The sequence below is a fragment of the Syngnathoides biaculeatus genome, chromosome 1 (genome assembly GCF_019802595.1).
Source record: "Syngnathoides biaculeatus isolate LvHL_M chromosome 1, ASM1980259v1, whole genome shotgun sequence".
In the NCBI taxonomy this organism is placed as follows: domain Eukaryota; kingdom Metazoa; phylum Chordata; class Actinopteri; order Syngnathiformes; family Syngnathidae; genus Syngnathoides; species Syngnathoides biaculeatus.
Window position 1 is genome coordinate 8,481,138 of NC_084640.1, and position 26,104 is coordinate 8,507,241.

The 26,104-nt window shown below is 44.1% G+C and overlaps 1 protein-coding gene across 1 annotated transcript in view; it reads left to right on the forward strand.

The window, feature by feature from the left end:
• Nucleotides 1-26,104, forward strand: part of rftn1a (raftlin, lipid raft linker 1a) — a 35,381-nt gene that overhangs the window by 6,535 nt on the left and 2,742 nt on the right. The window contains exons 2-9 of the mRNA XM_061813804.1: nucleotides 2,071-2,223; nucleotides 16,051-16,234; nucleotides 18,212-18,323; nucleotides 21,743-22,340; nucleotides 22,427-22,630; nucleotides 22,939-23,048; nucleotides 23,826-23,929; nucleotides 25,818-25,893. Of these exons, the coding sequence (XP_061669788.1) occupies nucleotides 2,076-2,223; nucleotides 16,051-16,234; nucleotides 18,212-18,323; nucleotides 21,743-22,340; nucleotides 22,427-22,630; nucleotides 22,939-23,048; nucleotides 23,826-23,929; nucleotides 25,818-25,893 (1,536 nt within the window). The 5' untranslated portion in view covers nucleotides 2,071-2,075. The remainder of the gene's footprint in view (nucleotides 1-2,070; nucleotides 2,224-16,050; nucleotides 16,235-18,211; nucleotides 18,324-21,742; nucleotides 22,341-22,426; nucleotides 22,631-22,938; nucleotides 23,049-23,825; nucleotides 23,930-25,817; nucleotides 25,894-26,104) is intronic.

Consider the following 26,104-nt stretch of genomic DNA (forward strand, 5'->3'; position numbering starts at 1 on the left):
GTGCCCACATTGGAACACGAGATATTTACAAAAAAAAAAAAAGACAGTACACAAAGAGTTAAACGCTAGCGCCACCTCGCTAATGCTAACACTAGTGCCGCTGCGCTAAAAGGGCCTGTTTAAAAAAAATTAAAAATACTGGTAAAAATCACTGAGACACAGCAGTAACACGCTAGCGCAGCGCTAACAGGGCCGGACCGGTAAAACCCCATCGGCACATATATTCCACTGGTCTTGACTTTTCCTCTTTGGTGCCCAATTGCGACCATTTGGAAAAAAAAAAAAGTACAAATTAGCCGCATCACCGCATAAACCGCAGGGTTGAAAGCGTGTGGAAAAAAGTTGCTTCTCATTGGGCGGAAATGACAGTAATTGGTTATAGGACAGGTATCAAACTCAAGGCCCGGGGGCCCGCTCCAGCCCACCGCGATTTTACATTGCCCGTGAAGGCAAATCACCCAACTTCCATGATTCATGTGAAAATATATGCCAAAATTTCAAATTGTCATACATCATAAATGGTAAGCATTTTTGTAACCAAATATGATAAATGGTTGAAAAACACATTTACCTTGATTTTTTTTTTTTTTTTTTTTTTTTTTTTAAATTCCAAATTCATAAAATGTGCGCGTAGTAAATACGATGACGAAATTAAAGATTTCTACAGTTTCACAGTCATAATGGCCCTCGAGGGAAACCTTAACCGCAATGCGGCCCGCGACAAATACGAGTTTGACACCCGAGGTTAAAGCAACGGTCGAAAATTATTTAGGTGGGATGCAACATTTAATTTGGAAGGGAGTCCTACTCTTATGACTGATTCTGCAGATTAGATTGATATGGCCCAAAAAAAAATTCAAAAATCTAACAGATTTAGTGGAAGGCCTTTCGAGCCAACTACCTGAAGACCAAATCGACTTTGTAGTCCACTCGCCACTTCATTAGCTCTCTCTACTCCACCGCCTAAAGATACAATTAAGAGGAAATAGTGGAATACTCGACTGCCTCCTCAAAGTAATGGCAAGAATGCAGCTGCACGCTACGGTAAGGATGAGTGAATGTTTCACAACAAATGATGTATGAAAATGCATCTTATCGTTCACCTTATAGCCTGTGGAAAGGCACGTGCTACGCAGCCAAAGCTCGAACATATGTAGAAATATAGCTTATTTCGTGTCATCTGTTAGGATCATTAGCCCAGTTAATGTCTGTGCACTTGTGCCTTTCTCCGTGGCCGCCAAGTCGAGGTACAGGCGGGCCTTCGGGGAGATGGAGTGCATGCGTGAACACACACACACACACACACCAACGTGACTGTTGTAAAGCGTGGCGGGTGGGAATTTTAGCTGTAATTGACGGTTGGAGGTTGGCGAAGCTGTCACAGTTGATTTGCTTGATGAGTTTTGCCAACTCGTCATACGTCGCCGTCTCGATTTGACCCTCTCTGCCTCCCGTCTAATGTTATTTGTCTAGAAAAGCACCTCAATCCTGTTTTCGGCGCAATAACCGAGAGCTTTGGATCCATATTGCTTTCTCTGAAGCGTCAAAGGGAGGTTAGGGAATTTTGAGCACCATAAATTGTCATTTTAATTGCCTGTTGGGCCCGCGCAGTCTTGAGAAAATCTCTTTGTGATGGAATGCTGACCTTGTGGATCAACATATAAATTGGATGGCGTTACAACACGCTCGCCATCTTAGCTCTCCCGTCTTTCCTCTCTGTCTGGTGTCGCGTCGCCGCGCCTGACAGGGCAGGAAATCACTCTCATTTCGGCTTTAATTCATTCTGATCAAACACGTCGCTCCCAATCAGCCACGTCTGATTAGGAGACGGCCGTATCGCAGCCTGGCAAGCAGGTAATGGGTGACAGTTTCATATTTCAACGTTGCCGCATTACACCGCCCGAGAGAACCAAACGCATTATTTCCCACAGCGGGATCTTGCGCACGAGCGCTAAAACGTACACGGACTTCCCAGGAAGTGTGAATGTATTCTTATATTTAGCAACTCCATCAATGCCGGGTTTTAGCAGCAGTATCTGCGCTCCTCATCTCCTTGTCTCCTCTCTGCAGAGATTATGGGGTGTAGGCTCCCTAAATTGCGCAAAGCCGAAGAGACGCAAAGCCCAGGCAACATCTACTCCACCCTGCGAAGGCCTCAGGTGGAGACCAAAGTGGGAGTCTCCTACACCTACCATTTCCTGGATTTTCTCTTGGGGAAAGAAGGTATGGATATTTCCTGATAGATGGTTGTTTTAACTTAAAGGTCAACTGTCATGAAATGGATGATTTTTAGTATATTATTAATGAAAAAACAGCAGCCGGTATGGACGCATTTTTACCACAAAACATGATTTTGACGTATATGGCTTTTTGGAACTCCCGCCATAAAAATCCTCTCGAGGGATTTGTTTTCGAGAAGAAGCAGGAAGTGACGACGAAGGCAGTAGCGCGCTCAAGCGGTCTCTTTTGTTTCTATTAGTTTTACCTGCAGGAAGGTAGCTCGTTCTTCCTTCGTGTTGGCCAAAATGCCGGCTCGTTGCATTGCTGGATATTATTATTATTATAAATAACAGTCGGGAGGATTGATTTACCCCTTCATAAGTTTCCAAGAGACCTAGTTTGTCGTGAAAAATGGATTTGCACGGGTGCAAAGGACGAGAATTGTGGGTTTCCAATGACAGGCAGGTGTCTATACAGCTGTCGTGCCTCATGGATGAGCACAGCTTCAGCCACGCTGGCTCCATACATACTGTCTGGGAGTCTGTTGTTAGTTTGAAGTGATCCGCATATCATCTTAATATGGCTCGAAAAGATAGGGTAATATTTCCCTAGTCACTTCTTCGAAAAAAAACTTCCGTGTCAGAAGGGGCGTGTTCGTCACCCATCGTAGGGGCCACAGCGTGTTTTCAATGGCGAATGTCCGGGGTGTATTTTTCATTTCAATATCTATTTTAGAATGTTTATAGGGATGACACTTGGGCTTTAACGATGTCTCAATGTGGTGTGCATCTCAGTGAGGCATGTGACTGAAAAACTCTTCCATGGATGAAAAAAACGAAAAAAAAGTCATGTGTTGCTTGTTTATTTCTTGAACGCTCTTGGCTACGCAGGCGTGGCTGTGGCTAAAACATTACCAACATCTGCCCAGCGTTGTGAAATTAAATAAGTTTTGGCACGATTTGCTGTACTGCGAACTGCGGTATAACCACGATATGCAAATGGGATGCTGAATGTGGACATTATCAGTAAATTTTAATGTCCGAAATTACTGTGGCAAAAAATTAAGCACCTCAAGTCTGCGTAGCAAGTAATCATAAATCAAGTTATACAATCTTGCCAAGTCGCCACATATATTCACACTTTAGCTGCTTTGCAGTAAAACATTCACAATTCATTTTTTTAATTTCCTCATGATCGCAAATCAGTGCCCGCATTATTTTATTGTCGCACCAATTAAGGGCACATGAATCACTAACGTGTGACCAGCTATCAGTGAAAATGTGACGTTAATGAAGTTTATTTATCTTTGTGTGTTTCATCGTGACGGATGCAGTTAGCATGTCATGTTCCAGTGTCTTTTGAGTTGGAAATCCTGCGTCTTGGCCTTGTCTTTTCCCTGACTTTATCAAAAGCATAATCCCTGAATCCAAATTTAGAACTCCTTTCACGGCAGTTGCTCCGTCAGGTGACCTCCGCACTCCGCATCACAGCATGCTGGTAGATTGCCAGATCTGTTCGCATTGTACGAATAAAACAACCCTTCTTTCGAAATACATATTTTCAAATGTAAACCAGCAAAACTTGTCGAGGCACGTTTCAAGTCCGAGTCGAGTTGAGTCTTCGGACTAGCAAAGCGAAATGAAAGTTTGAGCCAAGCAAGTCTAACGCCCTCTGGCCAGTCCCTAAGTACTTCCTCTTCTCTCGTTTCTCATATTTTGGATCCAAAATGGGTCAATATTGATTTAGAATGCAGATTGTGAAATAATCTTTTTTTTTTTTTTTTTTTTTCCCCCCCATCTAGTTTTACTGATCACCACAAAAGCGAGCATCTGTTTACATAGTTTATCGACGTAACGGTGCTACATGATGCGTTTAAAGTTTGGGTCCTGTGCAGGTGTACCTAATGAACTGTCTGCTGAGTTGATCTTGCGCATTCAATGGACAGTTTTCGACTGACTTCACACACCTTCCGATTTAGAACGCGGGCACCATCTTGGTTTGTAAACACATGTAACTAAGTAGTTGTAATTCTTTAGTTGGTCCACGGGATAAGCAAACGCTTGTCGAGAAGAGGCGATAGTGGAACGATGTCTGGATAGGTTACCGACGCCCACAGTTGTGTGCTCCATTTGTGTTTCTCCAAGGCATATGGGTCGATATTGTCGATCAAAGCGCACTTCTTGTCGTAACGGTTTCTTGAAACAACACCTAATGAGCAGGGATAACTTTCCAAAGTCTTTTTAGCCGTCATGCGTCACTTCTGACAGTCGTACGAACATTTGTGTAACTGATTTGTATGCAAAAGCGATAGCGTGAATGGCGCGTCAGTCGAGTGAACCCATCCAACATGGCCGCGTGCCCTGGATGTAGTCATGTGGTCGCAAACGGTCTATACAATGCAATCAATGTGTTCATTATTTTCAACGTCTTCCCACAGATATTGAATCATTAATAGTAACATATCAAGTCATTTCACAAGTGTGTTTCCAGTAATCAGTGCCAAAGAAGTAGCTCTCCGTTTCAAAAAAAAAAGGTTGGTGACCCCTGGTGTAAACAATCAATTCTTTAAAGGTTATGGCAACATTGACGAAATGTCACAATTAGATGAGGTTTCCTCATTTGTCACAGTTCCACTCCAGCGAGGGGAAACCCATTCCGTATAATTGCCATTTGGTCCCTCGCCAAAACCTTTCAAGGGAAATTGTTTTTATGCTATGCCGCCGGGACCCGAAGGACTCCAAAGTTTGCCGCCGCCGTGATTCGTGCCGTGTTTCGACTTTCACGTTTGCTTTTTCCAACTTTAACCGGAGAAATGCAATGTTTAGGCCAACGACTCTGCTGAACGCTAGCAAGTCTTCACACTGTGAGTATCCTGAAGGCAGAAAAAAAACAGCTTATAAACTTTGTGCATGTGCAGTGAGTCAGCGCGTGTTGAAAGTTCACATATTTGCGCACGTTGTTGATGTGACCTCTGCTTCACAAAATGATGCGAATTATTTTTTTTTTTGCACCATTCAATGAACATTTGCAAAATACTCTGCTAACGTGTGGGCGTGCACTTGCAGCATCTTGACAAAAGTTTGAAGAGAATCCACCAGAGGCTTGCACTTTCTAAAAATACAAACCCTGCCACCGTGTTGCTCGCGTGGACCGTTGGCGCGATTAGAAAGGCGAGCAAAGTGAGGGGAAAGCGAGCGTTAAAAGCAGATAGAACAAAACGGTTGCGCTCCCCTCGTGGCTTTTTCCGCAAGCGAAGCGCCGCGTACAATATGAAGCGACAAGCCGAAACAGGTGCAAGGGGCTCAAAGAAATCCGCTGCGGGTGATTCTCTAATGCAAAACTGTAGCAGACATGACGGCAGACACGATGTCGCTACCAGTTGGAGACCAACTAGTCGGTTTTACCGGACGGCCCTGTTGTGTTTTGGCCCGTTTGCTGCAGTCCAACCAGATTTGCCGGCCTGAAATTGTTTTAAAACGCATGAAAGGCCACGAAGGTTGAAGACGACATGGACAAAAAGTACTCTTTCTCTCAACTCTTTTCATCAAGGCTTGGGATTTTCCCACCCTAAATCTTTGTTTTTGGACAATTCTCTACTTCCAACAGTTTAGGGAAGGCCCCTTTCTGTACTTCAGTACACAAAGCAAGGTCGATAAACTAAACTCCAGTCCAGCAAACACCTTTGGGATAAACAAGACGGAAATTATTAGCCAGGCTGACATCAATGACTTCTGACCTCAAGACTTCTGGATCGCTTGACAAAAAGCCTTACAGACAAGTCTTCCCAGATGAGTAACAGCTGTTATTGTTGCAAAACTTGGCCAGGCTCAGGTCTCTCTCTCTTTCTCGTAAAAGAGCTTTTGAACCTCCGATCCTGCAGTACGCATTGAGCAAGTACTCGCACATTGTTCACTCAAGCATTCTTGGCTGCTCATGTAGAAACGGTCTGACAATGTAATATGAATACCAAAATCATTGTGGTTGTTGTTTGTATTGCGGTTTTATGAAAAAACTACAATGAAATGGACCTTTAGCTGCTTTACCTGACTTAATCCACCTCACATCACAAATTTGGAAATCAATCCTGAAGAGGCAACATTGAACCACGCAAAGTAACTTTAGAGGCATCAATATTTAACTGCTAATGAGACAAAATCACATCAGAAAATTCCCAGATCCATGAACCGAAAGCACGCTTTATTTTCAATACAAAGTAATACAGTGAAGAAAATAAGTATTTGAACACCCTGATATATTTCAATGGGAACAATTGAATTGAATTACCAGCTTGGTCACGGAACTACACCCAAGTCATAACTCAAGTCACCACTGTAATTACATTTTTGGACTGTAACTCAAAACTGACCAGTTTATATTAGTAAAGCGTTATCTGTATGCACGACAAGTGGGAATCACTTGCATTTCCTCGCTTTCACTCCCAAAGCATTTATTTGCTTAGTGTATTTTTCAGCTACAGCGAAGAAAATAAGTATTTGAACACCCTGCTATATTACAAGTTCTCCCACTTAGAAATCATGGTGGGGTCTGAAATTTTCATCGTAGGTGCATGTCCACTGTGAGAGAGATCATCTTTAAAAAAAAAATCCAGAACTCACCGTGTATGTTTTTTTTTTTTTTTAAACGATTTATATGTGGCATACAGCTGCAAATAAGTATTTGAACACCTGTCTATCAGCTAGAATTCTGACCCTCAAAGACCTGTTAGTCCGCCTTTAAAAGTCCACCTCCACTTCATGTATTATCCTGAATCAGACGCACCTGTGTGAGGTGATGTGAATCTGTAAGACTCAAACTTGTAACGTGGCCAAGACCAAAGAGCTGTCCAAAGACAAAATTGTACAACTCCACACAGCTGGAAAATGCAAAAGGGAACTTTTTGGTCATAATTCCACTCACCGTGTTTGGAGGAAGACGAATGATTAGTTTCATCCCAAGAACACCATCCCTTGTGTGAATTATGGGGGTGGTATCTTCATGTTCTGGGGGCACACAGCCAGGAAAACCAAGGAGTGGCTCCGTAAGAAGCATATCAAGGTGCTGGTGTGGCCGAGCCAGTCTCCAGACCTAAACCCAATAGAAAATGTTTGGAGGGAGCTGAAACTCCGTGTTTCTCAGCAACATCTCAGAAACCTGTCTGATCTCGAGAAGATCTGTGTGAAGGAGTGGGCCAAAATCCCTCCTGCAGTCTGTGCAAACCTGGAGAACAACTACAGGAAACGTTTGACCTCTGTAATTGCAAACAAAGGCTACTGTTACAAATATTAACATTGTTTTTCTCAGGTGTTCAAATACTTATTTGCAGCTGTATTACACAAATAAATTGTTTAAAAAAATCATACATTGTGATTTCTGGATTTTTCTTTTTAGATTCTCTCTCTCAGTGGACATGCACCGACGATGACAATTTCAGAGCCCTCCATGATTCCTAATTTGGGGAACTTGCAATATAGCATGGTGTTCAAATACTTATTTTCTTCACTGTATATATCAAATCAGCAATCTTATGCACTTGTTTCATTCTTCATCGAGTGACTTTTCACGCATCCAACACCTCACAAGCTGCACATGTTCAATTGAGCCAAAAACAGCCAGCTATTTAGCTAATATAAAACTTTCCTTCATTATGATTATGATCATTCAGATGAGTCAAAAATAGTTTTGACGTGTCGACCCTGGCCTAGAATGCCGTCGGTGAAACCGTAAACCGTTTCATCCCTCCGCACTCGAGACTTTTTTTTTTTTTTTTTTGGTCTCTTTGGGAGCAGAGTCGCTGCTATCTTCAAGCAGACGGGCAGGCGGGTCATTTATATGGTAAACCCGCCGATGCCATCTTGAGCGGCCTTAAGATGACTCTACTCACATGGCTATTATGAATTGATTGTGTGTTTTGTGTGTGTGTGTGTGTGTGTGTGTGTGTGTGTGTGTGCGCGTGTGCGCGAGGGAGAGTGCGCACGCATGTCGGTGTGCGTTCCATCCTCTTTCCATTTTGTGATACAGAGAGCAAGAGGAGTGAAGGATTCCTGGAGGATTATTTGATTGTTTGTGGAGATTGAGAGAGCTCATTCCCAGGAAAGGGATTTATTTGTATAAGTGTGTGTGTGTGTCTGCAGGGGGTCGATATAGGCATCCTCATGTCTGTCCCTGACATTGGGGAAGGGGGAAAAAAAAAAGAAACCTGCGGTCAAATCCACGCTCTAATTCAATTTGGCTGCCATTAATAATAACATTTGGCTGCCAGTGTGACTTGATGACTGTCGGTAATGAAAAACAAATATCACAGCTGCTTCCCCCTCTGAGTTATGTGACTGTTTATTAAACTCGTGTTCTCAGAGAGGACCTCCGAAGTATCTTCTACACAGACTTGGGATCAGAGAGCTTCAGACAGTCTGCCTTTGTTTTGTTTTTAAATGTTTGTTTGCTTGAGTTTGGAACAACACAAAATGACAAAAGTATTGAGACACACGGATTAATCAGTTAATATCAATCCATCCATCCATCCATTTTCTTTGCTGCTTATCCTCACAAGGGTCGCGGGGAGTGCTGGAGCCTATCCCAGCTGTCAACGGACAGGAGGCGGGGTACACCCTGGACTGGTTGCCAGCCAATCGGAAGGGACATAGAGACATAAACAGCCACCACCATCCAAACGCCCCCTTGAAAATTATGAAAAGCAATTATTTTAAAACTGTGGGAAAAACAATTTGATGTGCATTAATAATGCGCTCTACAAATTTACTGTTAAAAAAAAAAGTTTCTCCAGTCACAGGGAACATACGTTGATTAAGAAGTGTTTTTTTTTTTAAGATACATGTCATTTTTGCTGTGACTTTGGAGCAAAAATTTGTAAGATTCGAGCTTCGTAATGGCGGCAGGCAGTGAAGGCAACTCAAATGACTTCGCACCAGGCAGCAGTTTTGCCAGATAGAGACCAACTCACAAAATAAAAAAATATATTTTGTGTATTCGACCAAATCACATAACTTTGCCTTAATTAATTATGCTAATTACTGGCATCGGAGTTGCAATGTTACAACTGAGAAACTGAAGTTAGATCACAAACGGTGCAGCAACAAATGAAGACAGAATGAAACTATCCATCCATTTTCTTTGTCGCTTATCCTCACAAGGGTCACATGAGTGCTGCACCCTATCCCAGCTGTCAACGGGCGGGGTACATCCTGAACTGGTTGCCAGCCAATCGCAGGGCACGTAGAGACAAACTCACAATCACACCAAGGGGCAATTTAGAGTGTCCAATTAATGTTGCATATTTTGGGGGATGTGGGAGGAAACCGGAGTCCCCGGAGAAACCCCACGGAGGCACGGGGAGAACACGCAAACTCCACACAGGGAGGGCCAGGATTGAACCCGGGACCTCAGAACTGTGAGGCCTACGCTTTCCCGCTGAGCCCCATTGTGCCGCCAATATCAAGACAACACTAATGCTTTTAGCTAGCCAGCTCAATGCTAGGTGAGCGAGTGCTCCACTCCGCTGATCTCCAGGCAACACTATTGGTTATTTAACTCGTTAAATGCAACCAGGGACACAAGTTTGCTTGTCACCAAATAATTCACACATTAGAGTTCTCTTTGAAATCATAAGTCGTTTTATCAATTCACCACATTTGCTAACCCGTCACTCTTCCAACACTTTGATGTCATCCAACAAGCTGTCAGGCTCCGCTCGACTTTTGCCGACTTCATTTTTAGTATCGTTTGGCTCGTCCTAACTGTTGACCGCGTCGGCAAAATGCTTCCTCATCCCACGGGCAAGCATGAAATCTTGTGGCTATCTTTTGAACACATGCTCAGGGGTGTGACCTTTTTCGCGAGGCCCCGCCCACTACTGAGAACACCGTGGCTGACTGCAAATGCATGACTTGGCAAAATCTTTGTACCCCCGGGATTGTTGTCATACTGTGACGTATAGGAATTAGGATAATGATTAAATATGATCCTTCATTTTAAGATTATGCGATTGGCCCTGATTGCCAATCGCAGGATTGGATCACGACAGCACTACTGTAAGACTCAACATTAACTACTGACAAGTGACCACTTATATGGTGACACTGGAATCTACTTACTGAATGTAATTTCTGACGTGGAGTCTTCTGCTTTCTATTTAACACCCTTTCTTGAAGCTGGTCCTCCTCTTGGAGGGAGCGTCAAAAAGGAAAAAAAATGACGTAGTTAATCCTTTGACGCTCTCAAGTCCGCCGAGGGGTCACGTGACATCACGCAAGAGTTCGATCTATGGTTTTGATTCAGCAAAGAAAAAAAAAAAAAAGCCAAACGAAAGGCACAAAGACTGTTTCGTCCCACTTTTGAGTTTTCTTTCCCTGAAAACGGGGGTGGAATTCTTCATTTTTAGAACCCAGTGGGGCATCCGAATTTAGAGGCGACTAAGTCGTACTAGGCCACGGTGCCTGATTGTGGTCGGCTGGTATTCGCACGGCCTCCGGGTCGCGTCTCTCGCGGGTCGCACTCCGCCTCACCATAAAGCGCAAATCGAATGCCTTATTACGCTTTTATCATCCAACAGCTGCGCCCTGTGACATCATCTCGCCTTGAAATGTCATCTTGTCTGTATGAAGGTCCCAAGTAAGGGACAGTGACCCAAGGAGCAGAGCCAGTGAGTGTGATGATGTACTAACAAGAGGGTGTGAGACCAAGGAGCCCGTTAGTGGAGAAAAGATGCGAACAAAATAATGGTTTAACCCGTTGACTGCCATTGCCGGACGTTGTGGACGAATAGCCACGTTAACGTGGAAGACTGGAGGACTTGAAGTGGTGCGAAGAGTGGAGGATGTGGAAGGGAGTTTGGGATGGCGCCGTGCCGCAGGACCGGAGCTGCTGATGGCTTTGTGCCGCCCCGGGGGAGACGGCGACCACTCGGCTCATTAAAACTACAACGTGGCTAATTTTCTCAGCCAAGTTCACCGGCGTGTGTGTGTGTGTGTGTGTGTGTGTGTGTGTGTGTGTGTGTGTGTGTGTGTGTGTGTGTGTGTGTGTGTGTGTGTGTGCGGGGCCTTTAGTTATTGGTACGATGTCTAAATTTGGTCACGATTCACACAAGTGAATGCCGCTCTCATCCACAACTGAATTTTTGATTTTTCAAATCTTTTCCATTCTCACAATACTTCTTGATATAAACAGTACAATGAGTGGACACAACATTAGGGACACTTTTGTTTGTTCGATTCATTTCCCAATATATTCATAAAGGTGTTTCGAATATTTCCTTTTTGTTATTTGGTTAAAAAAATAATAGAAACAGCTCTTAAAGGGGAATTCCAGTGCTTTGCTTGAACAATGTATCCAATAGGTCATGTGATATGTGCTCTATATAGACAATGTGATGTTAAATCCTCTCATTTAATAGTGTTTTGAGAAGAATATCGACAATTGTCAGTTTTCAGGGGCGCTGCCATTTTCACGAGTCGCATGATGCAAAGTTTGACGAGCGAGCTTTGGTTTGACACTCCCTTCTTCAGTAAGAAGTGCAGGGAAAAAAAATGAAAATAAAAGTACTGAATCAATCAATCAGCATTGTATTGTATGACCAGATGTTCAGGCCTTCCGGACGTATTAAAAGGGTCATGCTAGCTTTATTTTTTATGTTTTATCATTATCAGTAACTAGCTACTAAACAATGTTTTTTGGCTTTAATTGCCTCTTGTGTTGGATTTCATTAGATATTGAAGTGGCCAGTAAGTCTCTATGCATGTTGTATGTACTTTGTTGATAAAACGTCACATATTTCTACATCATACATCTGTGCTATCGAAGCGCTCGCTCGCCCCCGCGCGTTTGTGATTGATTTGGTCGAGACACCCCATGAAAGACAAATCCATCACTTAGCGAGATGTGCCCTGCCCCGACGCGCTCACTCAAGGGAACACGTGAGCGTTTGCGACGACGCCGAGATGATTTAAAAGGGGCTGCGTGACGAGAGTTCCTTTAGAGTTCCTTTTCACGGGCCATCTTTCACGTCACGTGAGCGATCTCCAGCCACGATGACGGCGAGCCGCTATGTACAAAGAAAAGCAGTTTACAGAATCACAAGCGCACAAACTATACGCCGCCATTGTTGCAGAAACCCCGCAGTTCAGTCGCGTTCAGCTGTTGTCACACAGTATACGGTGAGCCTTTTGCTTCAAGCTGTCGTACATCCCCCACCTCCTGCCCCCCCCCCACCCCCGCCCATGACACGTTTCCCTTAAGTGGAGCCCTCTCCAGCCTCCACAGATGCTGACCAGCAACCTTCGTAGCCTGCGGCTGCATTCCCAGAACAGTAGGGAGCTCCGGGCTCCAGGAAGTTGATTGTTTTATAGCCACCGTTTTGGCGCGGATCCCTTCCTGAAATATCTGCAAGTCATTAGAGGGCAATCTGAATAATGAAAAAAAAAAAAAAAAAAAAAAAAAGTGAACCTACCAGCAAAGCAAGGATAAGCCTTGAGGGCGCCTGTGAGCCCTAATCCTCGTTCGTCACCTGGCAGGCTTAATGTTTCATCTCTAACGGCAATGCACGCTGGGTGGGTGCTATGCCACAATGCCTACTTTATAATCATCCACGATATTCATTTTTTTATTAATCTCTAGTTACAGTATACATACTACATACAGTAGTGAAATCGAGTGTAAAGGGTAGCGTCATATACACCCCAATGGCTGCAATGTTTGCTCCACCTGTGTGCTATAATGAGCGCCAATATAAGATTAATAAAAAAAATGCTTGCTACAAAGCCTTCTTCCTAAAAATGTTTCAGCTTGGGTTTAAAAAAAAATAAAAAAATATCGTCATTAAATGTCTTGTTTTTAGCCCATTCATGGGCAGCGTGGCAATTTTTTGCCTTATAGAGATAAACGTCTCCTAACAGGCCACAATCACAAAATAACACTTCTTTTTCATTTAACGCATAAAACAAAGGGTGAAAAAGATGTAGAAAGATGATTTTGGACAGGTATGTTATCAGTTCTGTGAAGTGGTCCATACTAGAGATGTGTTTATTAATTAATTCTTATTTTAGAACAACACTTGCGCATTAATAATACTGATGGATTAGCATTTTGAAGACAAACTTGGTTGCATACTGACTTTTCTCCCTTTCTTCTCTTGGAAAACGCTCCGTGTGTACTTGAGGCAGCCATGTTGGGTCAGGAAGGAAAGGGAAATAACTCCGCGCTAACTTTGACCGACGAGTGATCCTCTCCAGATACCAAGTTATGGCTTCAGATGAAAACACTTCAATATTTTGATATCCTGAAGGATATCATGCGTGAAAATCATGACATCCCAAAAATGGGATGCCGCCCACGAACGGATTTCAATTAGGTTCATGGCGGTGCTCTGAGCTCAATTTACCAAATCAATTTTTCAAAGCATTTTGACTCATTGAAATGAATTCAGAAACCATTAATCCATTTCACCCTCCACACCCCTCCCCAAAAAAACATTTTTGTTGCATGGTTAAAGAAAGAAAATTGTATTTTTGCCCATGACTGCATGGTTGTTATACAGCCATAAAGATAATTCTGATTGTGATTCTGGTTCAATAAATAGAGATTTCCGTAAACTCCCTTCCTACAACTGTGCAATTATTGCATAAGGACATCATTTCTGAACATTTTTTTTAATATATTTTCCCATTGGATTGTGCAGGTGTGCCTGATGAGGTGTCTTGTAATCTGATATCCAGTTTAAACACTGAAAATCCATCCGAAGTATTTACACACAGATGACAAACATTGTTGTTTACATTCCCGCGCACACTTACTCGTGCTCCTCTTTATCGCAGACACTCGATGTCACATCACCACGCATACGCCTTTATAAATACTGACGTGGTTCTTCTTGTCGGCAGTCCCAGCTTGCACCTCCTTGCCCTCACAGGCAGGGCCTATAAAATCAGTGGGTCCCATCCGTGTTTCCATTCTGGAGGGGAAATTTCAGCCTCTTTATTTGTGTGTGTGTGTGTGTGTGTGTTTAATCCCCTCAGTGGCAGATGGTATAAATGGCGTTCCCAAGAGTGAAGTGTCCCACCCTCCTGACTTTGCTGCACCCGTGTGAGAAGTTTCATGGCGCCGAAGGGCGAGCAAGGCCTCGCCACGCGGCGCTAATGGCGACTGATGACGGGATCTTTGTTACCGCCACCGCCAACCAACGTGCTCTCCAGCTGCTAATATAATCATTACCATCCCGCTCGGAGATTTGCGCACAGACACCCGTTTATGTGTTTGGTGGATGAAAGCTTCTCCCATTTCCAAATATTCGTGCCAAGATGATGCTTTTGTCCCTCTTTCTGTTGCAAGGAGCAATTTGTGTGATTGTGTGTACTTGTTTGTGTAGCATAACCCCTTGCCGTCCCACCTTGTTTGTTGTGCGGACACGTTGGCTGGTCCACACAAGAAAAATATGAGGATGAGCTCCTCTCACCCACGGTGCATGCTGGCAGGTGTCATATGCGCACGTGTTTGTGTGCATCTGGCTATGTGTGAGCGCGGCAGATGATGGAGAACAAATTGAAAATGAGATGGCTCGTGATTTTTTTGTTTTTCTCCTTGTGTGTATGTGTGTGCGTGTGCACCTTTTTAATTTATTCAGGTTATTTCCTCTTCTCCAGACCAATGCAAATGAGACTGAATGGGAAGCATGACAAGCGTTCAGGCACAAACATGCCCCCCCCCCCGCCTCTCTTTCTTCACTTCTCCAATCCTCCTCTCTCTCTCTCTCGCGCGCACACCTGGCTTCACTCGGCATCCCGCCACCGGTGTTCCCTCCCCAACGCGCATTTAACACAAGCGAGGCTGACGACAATGCGGCGACCCCGAGAGGGCGCTTCTCATAAACATGCCCCTCGTGCATTTGCTGTGACAGTTTTGCTCCCGTACGATAAGCTCCGCTAACCATTTCCACTCGAGTGAGAAGGCGTGTGGGGGTTCTTTTCATTGTGTGGTAATAAGGTATTTTTTTCTTTGCTTTTTTTCTCCTTCATCTGTCAACGAGCCCTGCTTATACCACGCGCTAAAAACCTGCAACGTGATAGCGTTGTCTTTCTTTAAATGTTTGTGTCTGTTATGTTCAGCCAAACAACCATTGCTATGGCACCATCTTGCCAATGAACCGTGTTAGAGGGAATTGAGGAGGTTTTTGTACATAAAAGTGGCGCTTTGCCGCCATTTTGTGCCAAGGAACTATGTTGATGTGAGTTGAGGAGTTTTGTTTAAGCAAAAACAGTGCTTCGATGCCCTTTTCTGGCTTCTACAGGCAATCGAACCCCTTTCGAGGTTATCATATATATATATATATATATATATATATATATATATATATATATATATAAAGAGAGAGAGAGAGAATATGTACCCCGCCTCCTGCCCGTTGACAGCTGGGATAGGCTCCAGCACTCCCCGCGACCCTTGTGAGGATGAGCGGCAAAGAAAATGGATGGTTGGTGATGGTTTGTTCCCTTAAAGTACCCAATATGAACCAAACCGTGGCACGAAAATCAAGGTCCATATTAAACCACGCCTGGCCCAAGACTGGAAAAACCATTGATGTGGTTTCACATTATGTCCCACGCAGGCAACCGTAACTATAATGTGACGATTAAAAACAAAGTTAAAGTGTTTGCACACTTGAACATCTGTGAGGCCACAGTGAAGAAGGCGTTCTAGTGTAATTAGTTTTTGATTTAGCGTGACGATGCCATATGGTTTTCCTCAGAGGGAAAAATTCTACTCAGTATTTTTGCGCTGCGGCTCCTCAATCGGTAGCACTTCTGTACCTCTGTCTGTCTCTTCCAGAGGTGCCAGTGTCGTCGGTGCTCTGCCTCTCTTCGGTCCGAGAACTTCCCGTCCAGGTCCGAGAGCTCTACTCGCAGGGTTTCGTCCTGGTCTCGGTCCACCCGTTTGTGCACCCCTGCGGTCCCCATCACGCCCGCATCCAGCGGCAGCTCCACCGGGCTGTGTTGGTGCGAGAAACACCGAGGTATGATAAGGGAAATAAGTATTCAAAGCTAGCTGAAGCAGCGTGGAAAGTTAATTGCCCAATTTAACCTCATTGTTAAATGATTAATTCATTATTGCTAATTGCAGTTTCTGGAAATCTCATTTTCACTGACCTTACACAAGGCTAATTACTTTCCGAACTGTTTAATCAAAAAATCACTCATAGAATGTCTGTCAACATAAACGCGGCCAGTGTATTACAAAGCCATTTCTAAAGGTTTAGGACCCAAGCAAACCACCGTGATAGCCATTATCCACAAATGGAGAAGGCAGGGAACAGTGTTGTGGCTCATCTTGTACAGTGACCTTGATACATCGACCTTACAGATACTTTTTGAGTTCAAATCTCGGCTGCGGCCTTCCTTAGTGGAGTTTGTATACTCTCCCCGTGCTTGCGTGGGTTTTCTCACGGGACTCCGGCTTCCTCCCTCACACATTCCAAAAACACGCATGTGAGTTGCTGTTTTCCTGTATGTCCCAGTCTAGGTCAACCCTCATCCCAAGTTAACTTTGATCCGTCTTGCTTGGACAAATGAGAGCAAGCATTATTTAAAAAAATGGATGAATATTTCATAAGCCATCATACTCAATGTAACGGAGCCGTAATTTGGGCTATTATGAGGCAATGCTGCACGCGCGTTTAATTGACGTCGGAAACAAATTTCCAAACAAACATTGCCGCTTTTGTGTCTTCATTGATGTGACAAGGGGACGCGTTTTATCAACAGCACAACAGTCTGCAGCTTACCTTCATCTTTTCATGTCAAATTAAAGCAGATGAATCAAGGCGGAGAAATGTTTGATTCCAGCTCGCTGCCCCAATTCTTTCACTTTTCACTATTATTGATAACTGTGCTATGCAACCACGTTTAAGTGGCATTAACTAATAAAAATAGATGCAATTATCAAGGGGTTCCTTGTACAATGCATGTTTTTACACTTCAGTGGCTGATGTAAATACAGTCAGGTGACCTAGATATTAAAAAGCACTCTTAGTATGTTGTGTTGTACTTCGACACGACACTGTAAACCGCAATTGCAATAACAGACACGTTTCAAATCATACCTGGCAATACGCCTTGGTAATGCACGCATAATTAGACAGCAATAGTCAGACAGGTGCCGGGATCCCGACGTGCCTCACCCGCCGGTCCGGCGACTGCTCGGCACCTGTCACCGTGGCGATGGCCGATTGCATCATCGGCCGTCACCGGCGGGCCAATGAAAGCGCGAAACCGTCTCTTCGCTCTTTCATCCCCTTCTCCATTGACCCAAACCCTCCCTCATTTTCTTTTGTCCCCCTCCATCTTATTTTTTTTTTTATCCAAGGTCTTTTATCTTCACATCACCGTCGGCCCCTTTAATAAAAAAAAAAAAAAAGAGAGAAAGAAAAAGACTAGAAACGAAAGGAGGGCGCAAAAAAAAAGTGACAGATAAACTGTTTCAAATCTAGCCGGGAATGTCACTTACGCCTCGGAGCGTATATTACCACGGCCTTCTCCCTGACCTCATTCCAAATATGAAGAGCCATATTTCAATACTGCTTTTTTTTTATTATTATTATTATTATTTTCTTTTATGATCACATCTTGCAGTAGGAGCTGCATTTCCAACTCCCCCCCCCCCCCCCCATCTAATAAATCTGCTGTGATTGCGGGGAATGGAAAAGAAAGCAGCCACTTCCTCGCGAAGCGAACGCGATGGTTCTGGTGCGATCGTTCCGCTTGAGGGAGCGCCCACGAACACGAGGAAAATGTCCGCCGCAGCCGATAAAGCGGGCGACGGTATCAAAGCCGATTGGAAAGTGGGTAATGGCGCCGCCGGGCGATAATGAAAAGTAAACCCAAGCCCGAGGAGGCGCATTTTCTGCTTCGTGAGAACGGAATTGAAGCGAAGTTCTTCGTCGGGTTTTTGCGACTGATGTTTGTTACGGAAGCTTTCGTTTCTCAATTTACAGCTGGGAGAGAAGCCAGGAAAGCAGATTGTGGAGACACCGACTGGAGACAGACGTGTGCGCGGCCGGCCATCAGGCGGCTGATCCGGACGTGATTCAGAGTTACGTGAAGAGGGTGAGTTCAACGCGGCCGACGGGCAGACTGCAGCCATTATTATTATTATTATTATTATTATTCCCTTTTCCCGAGAAACGCTTCCCCATCGAGATGCCACAAGCGCGGGAATAATGTTCCCTTTGTGAGCTGTAATCAAAGAGATCAGTGTTGTCCAATCATGCTGCTACCACAAGCCCTCTCTGGCAGCATTGGCAGCATTTGCTTGATGCTATCACGCCGCTGTTATGCGGACAGAGAGCTGTGCGTTATTAAGATATCATTTGCACGAGAGTTGCCTCAGTCACTGTGTTCCGTCTGAGCTGCGCAACTGCGCATTTGCGCACTTGTCGCACACTCAGCGCAGATGAAAACAGATCCTGCGCAGTGAACTAGTTATGTCTTTTTTTTTTTTTTAAACACACACTCTACTTCCTAGTTTACCTGACACCGCCCCCTCCGCACTTAAAGGGGTACACTCATAATTACAAACACCGACCACCACCACTGCTTTAGTTACAAACACAGTCTGGGCAATGTAGAGCAAAGAGAGTTAGACATGCTGCTTACGTTTACTCTCAATAATAATAATGGTAAAAGTAAAGGAATTAAAAAATAAAGAAAGCAGTGCTGTTGCTTTAATGCAGGGCTCAGCAACCTTTTTGCGGATGAGCACAGATTGTATGATAGGCTACGTGACCTGTTTACGGCAAATTTCAGACTCAGTTCATTACACGAACATAAAATATTTTTTGTTTTAAAAATGACATTACAGGTGTTTTAAAATTTTAATTCACGTAAGCAAGTCAGATTCAGAATTTAAAGCGCAAATAATAGTAACAATTTGTGGCCTTATGGTATTTTAAGAACATACCTCGCGGGCGCCTTATATGGTCCTCACGGGCTACCATTTGCCCGCACGCACCATGTTGGTGACCCCTGCCTTAATGAATATCGGGGTATGTGAATAATAGAAGAAAAAGTGGGGAAACTGGATGAGATTTTCCTCTTTTTTTTGAGTAAAAAGGTCTGGTCTGAAGCCAAAGTATAAAGTACAGGATGAGATGGTGTCTAATGTTAAAATTCCACCTTGGCACAGCCTGATCGAGGATGAAAACACAGACAATACGGTGCACAAAAAGCGAATTCTGTATTTTAAATATAGGAGGAAATATAACATGAACCCTAAAACTGTCTGGGAGCATCATTCAGCTTTCAACATGCATTGCGAAAGATATTCTGCAAGCAATAATTCAGTTTTACACCAAGAAAAACAGACAGGGATATCATCGTGGATTAAAAAAAAAAAAAAAAAAATGAAAAAGTTGGAAGCGACCTTTCAAATTTATGGATCATAGTTGGCTTGGTTTGGTTTGCAATGTATTTTTTTTGTTGACATTTTCAGTGTAAACTTGCAAAAACACAAAATTGCTTTTCAAAATGTTCTGATGGGTATGCAATCTGAACCTTTTAATGAGCAATGTAACTTCTATGGACTACACTGTTTGACCACAGTGCCTACGTCTGATGTTGCTCACAGTGGTCAGTCAAAGTGTGCGCTCACGGCCTTAGTGGGCTTGCTCAGACGCGTCAAAAATGAGAGGGAGCATTGGCCTCAGTGCTTTAGGAATTATTTGTGTTTGCTTGGCAAGTTGATTAATTGCACGTTCTACTTAAAAAACAAGTGTGAACTAAGCACAACATTCCTACTTGTTGCATCTGCCACCGCCTGTAGTGAACAGGTGGGACTTAACCCTTTAGATCCCTTGCCTAACATCATTTTTTTTTTTTTTTTTTTTTTACTCTCTCCCCTGCTTGTAAATTTGCCCACAGCCCAACAATGGGAAATGAAAATGTGCTCCATTGAATAGATTTGCATCTGAACGCCCAAAAGAGCGCGCACAAAAGGAAACCTGATTGGATGGAAAATGCACATCACGGCGTCTAATGTGATCGGCTCCAGCGGCGTGATCCGAATAGCCAATCGGATGCGAGGAGCAGGAGGGTTCAAGATAAGCATCCAGACTGATTATGTGGCATGTGCGCGCGCTCGCGTGTTCAATTTTGTCATCTTTCCTTCTCCGAGCGCTCGCCAGGCCTCCCACTCTCAATCTGTCTCCCCTCACAATTGTGCACTTCTATTAGCTCATCTGCAGCAAATGCTAACACACACACACACATTGTGCGTACATAGCACGAGTGTGGACGAATGAGGTGCCAGGCAGGTGTGTAACGGGGAAGATGTGTGTAATTACTGCGCCGCGGTAGTTTTGCGGTCTCATTTCGCTGCCGTCGATCCCGTCGGCCCAAATATGGACTGACACGCCACGCACACACATGTGGACGGACACGGATGAGCTCCTTTTGTCATTTGAATATTTGATCTTTGCACATGATTAGCGGGGTTCTAATTCAGCTGAATACCAGCTCGCCTTTGTGCGTGTGTAAATGAAGCCCCCGCGTCGCTTAAATAGAATAATTCGTGGCGGCACATGAATGGCGAATGGAAACAGACTCGTTGCCATGACTGTCTTTTATATTGACATTATGCGGGCAAATGTTTGAAATGATGCGATATGGTTATGATATAATGAAAAACGTGCGCGTGAATGACAATCGAACCTTCAATTGTGATGTGCCGGCTGGTGGCCTCGAGCAGCTGACATTGAGGAACCGAATGAGATTCTTTGTCGTGATTCTAAATCTATGATTTGACGTGACATCGCATCGGTTGCTTTTGACCTGTAATATACATACGTATATTTTCTTGGTGTATTTGTGGTAGAAATTGAGCAATGTTCTGTCGCAGTTAAAATGTGTGTATTAAAATGGAAAAATCATGGGAATGCTTGTCTTGCAGGATTCATGTATTACAGGGGTGTCAAACTCATTTTTATATCGTATTATTATATTATATTTGACTTGCGGTTCCCCTCTGAGGGTCGTTATGACTGTGAAACCATAAAAATCTTTAACTGCCTCATCAAATTTCCAGATGAAATTTATGATCTTATTTTGGAATCAGTAATTGGTTTTTAACTATTGTTGTTTGGTAACACAAAAATACTTGTAATATCTCAACATTATCATTGATGATATGGCAGTTTGAAATTTTGGTACGGATTTTAACATAAATCATGAAAGTCCATACATATGATTTGCCCTCGCGGGCCACATAAAATCATGCGGCGGGCCGGATCTGGCACCCGGGCCTTGAGTTTGACACCCGTGATGTATTATATAGTGTATGAATTTAAAAACATGGAGTAATTCTGATTGAATAGACAAAGGAAAAAAATCTCACTGGAAGCTGTTATAGCTTATCCAATACTTTTGTCTGTGCTGTTTAATTGATTGATTCTTTGATGTTGTTAAATTATTATTATTTTTTTTTTTTTTGCGTGTCTTCACGATGCTGTCCCACTGTTATTCCCCCACAGATTCAGGATGTAGCAGAGCAAGGGGTGACGTTCGTGGGCTTTCTCCAGCAGCCGGGGGGGGCGCCCTGCTTCACGGCGAACTGGGAGTCCGACGACTTCTCGTCCTTGCACTCCAGCCCCTCCCCCATCCACCGACACCCCCTCAGCGTTCAACCCAGCCCGACGGATCCTTTGGAAGTGCATGAAAGTGTCGAGCACCCGAGACGGGCTCGCGAGGCTTCGCTGAGTTCAGAAGCAAACTTCGCTGCCTGGACTTCTGAACTCCACCCGCAGGGCTCGATTGATCAGGTTCAGATCTCTCAGAACCCCCTCACAGAGTCACTTCAAGCAACAAGCCAAACTTTAGATCACAGAGACGCCGTTCAACCACCCGAAAGTCGGGACCCGGCCGGGACTCGAGAAAGGCAGCTGAGTCCCGGAGCTCCACAAAGTACGGGGTCAAACGAACAAGAGGACCAGAGCCCGCCAGGACTCGGATCTAAAGTTCCAAGTCGGCGAGAGCGAAAAGGATCAGCCCCGGACCTGACTTGGAACAACAACCACATCTGCGTGAAAAGAGAGACGGCAAAGGATGACCCTTCAGCGCCCTCACAGACTCGTGAGTAACTTGATGATGTCACTTCCTCTTTCTTAACACTTTCGTCTTCCTGTTTTCAAATTCCCAATCTGCGTGTCCACATGCAGGCCTGCAGCTGTTCGCCTTGTACAACTCGACGGGCGAGCTCGACGCGTCTCCGAGGTTCTATTCGCTCAGGGTGCCCTTGCGCGTTCGGAAGGAGGCGGGGCTTGTCACCGAAGTCGACGGCGATTGGCTCGACCACATGACGCAGCACTTTACCAACGGAGCGCAACTCGTTGACGGCTTTTTCCACCTCAGGGATGATAACGGTAAAGGACGGGCGCTGATCTGCGGCGCTTCCACTTATTTGTTTGGATATGGGGGGGGGGGGGGGTTACCATGGCATAGGGGTCCCCAGACTTTTTTTTTTTTTTTTTTTTTACCCCAAGATCTACTTTTCAAGCAGCCAGCCTCTCGCGAGCTCCCAACGAGTGGCTATCGCGCTTTGTAATCGGCGGCCCCGCGACGACACGAGCGTTCCTGGGACGAAAAGAAAAGCGGGTTGAGGACAAGATTGGGGGAGGCTGTTAAAACGCGTCCGCCGCTTCTCAGAAGTCTGTTTTCTTCCGCTCTCCAGATAACGGCGTTTCATCTGTAGACAGCGTGTTCATTTTCCACAACTCGACCGAGGAGACCACAAGCACCTCCTATGACGCCATCGTGGTGGAGCAGTGGACTGTCATTAACGTGAGTTCCTTCATGTTTCCCCTGCGCTGACGCATTTTTCGCGCCTGCTGTCTTAGTGCAACATTAGCTACACTTGAATAATAATAATAATCATGATCGATTACAAAACGGGCTTTTACAAAGATTATTCACTTGGCACCGACTCCTGCCAAGGCCAAACAATCCTGTTATTTTGCATTGTTTGATTTAAAAACAATAATAATAATGACATCCAGGGTAATGTTGTTCCGCCCCACTCCTGTAGATGGCAGAAGTGTGCATTAAAAAGTGGGGTGCTGGTGCTGTCCAGGGAAAAGCATATTAGAACAGCTGAACTTTATCTGGGGTCACTTTGAGGCACTTTAAATGTTAGCAGGGTTTCTGCTAACCCCGTGATTTTATAATGTGATTGAGTGGCGTAGTTTTGATCACTGCCACATCCCTGATTATGAGGGTGTGCACACTTGTGCAACCCCATGATCTCATTGAAATGTTGTTTTTTTTTTTAATTTGTGTTGTCCAGAGGTGACATCAATGGTCAAAAAACATGATGAAATTATATATTTTGGCTTATTTAAAAAAAAAAAGTTGCCGTGTAATATTTGTGTCATTAAATTGTAATAACTTGTTCCCAAACAATCAACAGGCACTTGCTTGATTTAATTGTGTTTCTGCACTATGTGTGTCAATGTTGATGAAATTCTTTTAATCCTGTCAATCGGTAATTAATTATTGAGTCTGGACCGCTTGAGATGGCGTCGGCGCATTCAGTTTTTGTGGACCGTTTCTCGTGGTCAGGGTGTGGTCGTGAAGGCGGACTACATCCCATTGCTGCAGTCGCTGGCTCCTTATGGATGGAGGCTGATGTGCGTGCTGCCCACACCCATCGTCAAGACCAACAGGTACACACGCTACTTCAACAACAGCGATCTGAGCGTCAAAAGTTCCGATTTGGAAAATAAACGACACACTGGTGAGCTCTAAAAATCTCAAAAGGCCTCAATTATCAGTTCCTTGATTTAGGATTTTGGAGAAGGAGGTCATGCGATCAGTCTACAATCAAAGTACCACGAATATCACTACCGCTGAATTAAATTGTTCAAACTGAACATCACATTTATTTTTTTATGTACTCCACTACATTTAAGTACAGTTCAGTTGTACTCAACTTTTAAATACATTTGGATTCAATCTTTTTTTTTTTTTTTTTGGTTGAATTACAGTATGTACAGTTTTGTGTACATTTACAGCACTGTGTTCATGTTAAAATGGTACTCACTCAAAATAATATTTAATATGTTAGGTATAAAATCATGGTGCTGAAAAGCAAATCAATTTTTTTTTAGGTGGTCCCACTGGCCTATAGATGCACAAAGAACTATTTTTGTCTAAATCAAACTCCTAAACTCACTTCAACGCTTCAGGATTGTGGAAAAGCACTACCGTAATTTCCACCCTATAAGGCGCAACTTTTTTTTTCACACGCTTTCAACCCTGCGGTTCATGCGGTGATGCGGCTAATTTGTGCATTTTTATCCGACGGCCGCAAGGGGGCACTCGAGCGGAAAAGGTAAGCGTGAGACCGGTGGAATATATGTGCCGAGGAAGTGCCTTTTACCGCTGCGGCCCTGTCCCAGTGATTTATTTATTTATTTTTAACCGGTATTATTTTTTTTAACCGGCCCTTTCAGCGCGGCGGAGCTAGTGTTAGCATTAGCGAGCCGGCGCTAGCGTTAAACTCTTTGTGTACTGTCTTTTTTTTGTAACTATTTCGTGTTCCAATGTGGGCACTTGCGGCTTTTACACAGCTGCGGCCTAGCGTCTTCTTTTCCTTTCGGCTTGTCATCTTTTTGCATCTAAGCCTATCTCGTGAGTGAGACCGGTGGAATATATGTGCCGAGGAAGTGACCTTTACCGGTCCCGCCCTGTTAGTGCTGCACTAGTGTGTTACTGCCGTGTCTCAGTGATTTTTACCAGCGTTTTTTTTTTTTTAAACCAGCTCTGTTAGCATGGCGCTAGCATTAAACTCTCTGTGTGAAGTCTTTCTTTGTAAAAATGTGGGCACTTGCAGCTTTTACACAGCTGCGGCGTATGTATGTACCAAACGGTATTTCCTTTACAAATCTACTGGGTGAGGCTTATAACCAGGTGCGCTCTGTAGGCCGGGAATTACAGTACCTTTGTCTAAATGAAGCTCCTCAATTGACAAGGGGGGGGGGGGGACGCTCTTGATCCAAAGTTCATGGTGGAGAATTCGGAGGATTGATGTCAGAGTATGGAGGTATAACTTGTTGTTGTTTTGGTGTTTTAAAAGAAAATGATCACCCCAAAATGTCTTTTTATCACTGAAATGCAAGAGAACGTCGTTCACTTTCCACTTTTCATAAGTGCAAAAACAATGCCAGACCTGCTTTTTGATTTATTTCCTACAGCGGCAAACGATAAGTCTCTCACTTGCCTAATGAGGACGATTATGTTCCGTCTTGCCGCGCTCCGCCGCCGCCTTTTAAGAATTAGCGCTGACAGACTTCGCTACCAAAGGCGGCGCCGTCGCCACGAGATCTGAACAAATCCAGATCTTACGCCGGATGCCTTAACATGAAACCGCCTTTTTCAATCCGTCAGCCAGAAAGCGCGACGGCTGATCTCTTCGCCTGGTAACCTGTCGTCTTTCCAAAAAAAAAACGTGGCGAACAAAAGAAATAATTTTGAATGCATCATCACATTCCAGCTTAAAGGAATAAAACCGACTGCTTCTTTTTTTTTTTCTCTCTCTCCCCACGTCTGCAGTGACGGGAGTTTGTCGACTAAGCAAATCCTCTTCCTTCAGAGACCTCTTTTGCAGCGCAGGAGAAAAGACTTCAAGGTTGGTGGCGGGCTCCATCATTTCCAACAAATCTGTCACTCCTTCCAAACGCGGCTTTGACTTTAACGTTACGCTCGGCGCCTTTATGAAGTCACGTTCCTAAATTTGGAATGTACAATTAATCGAAATGTAGACTAATAATAGGCAAATGCCTGGCGCCGTACAGAAGGAATCATCAGCGAGAGGCTTTGTTGCATTTTGTCAGGTGTCT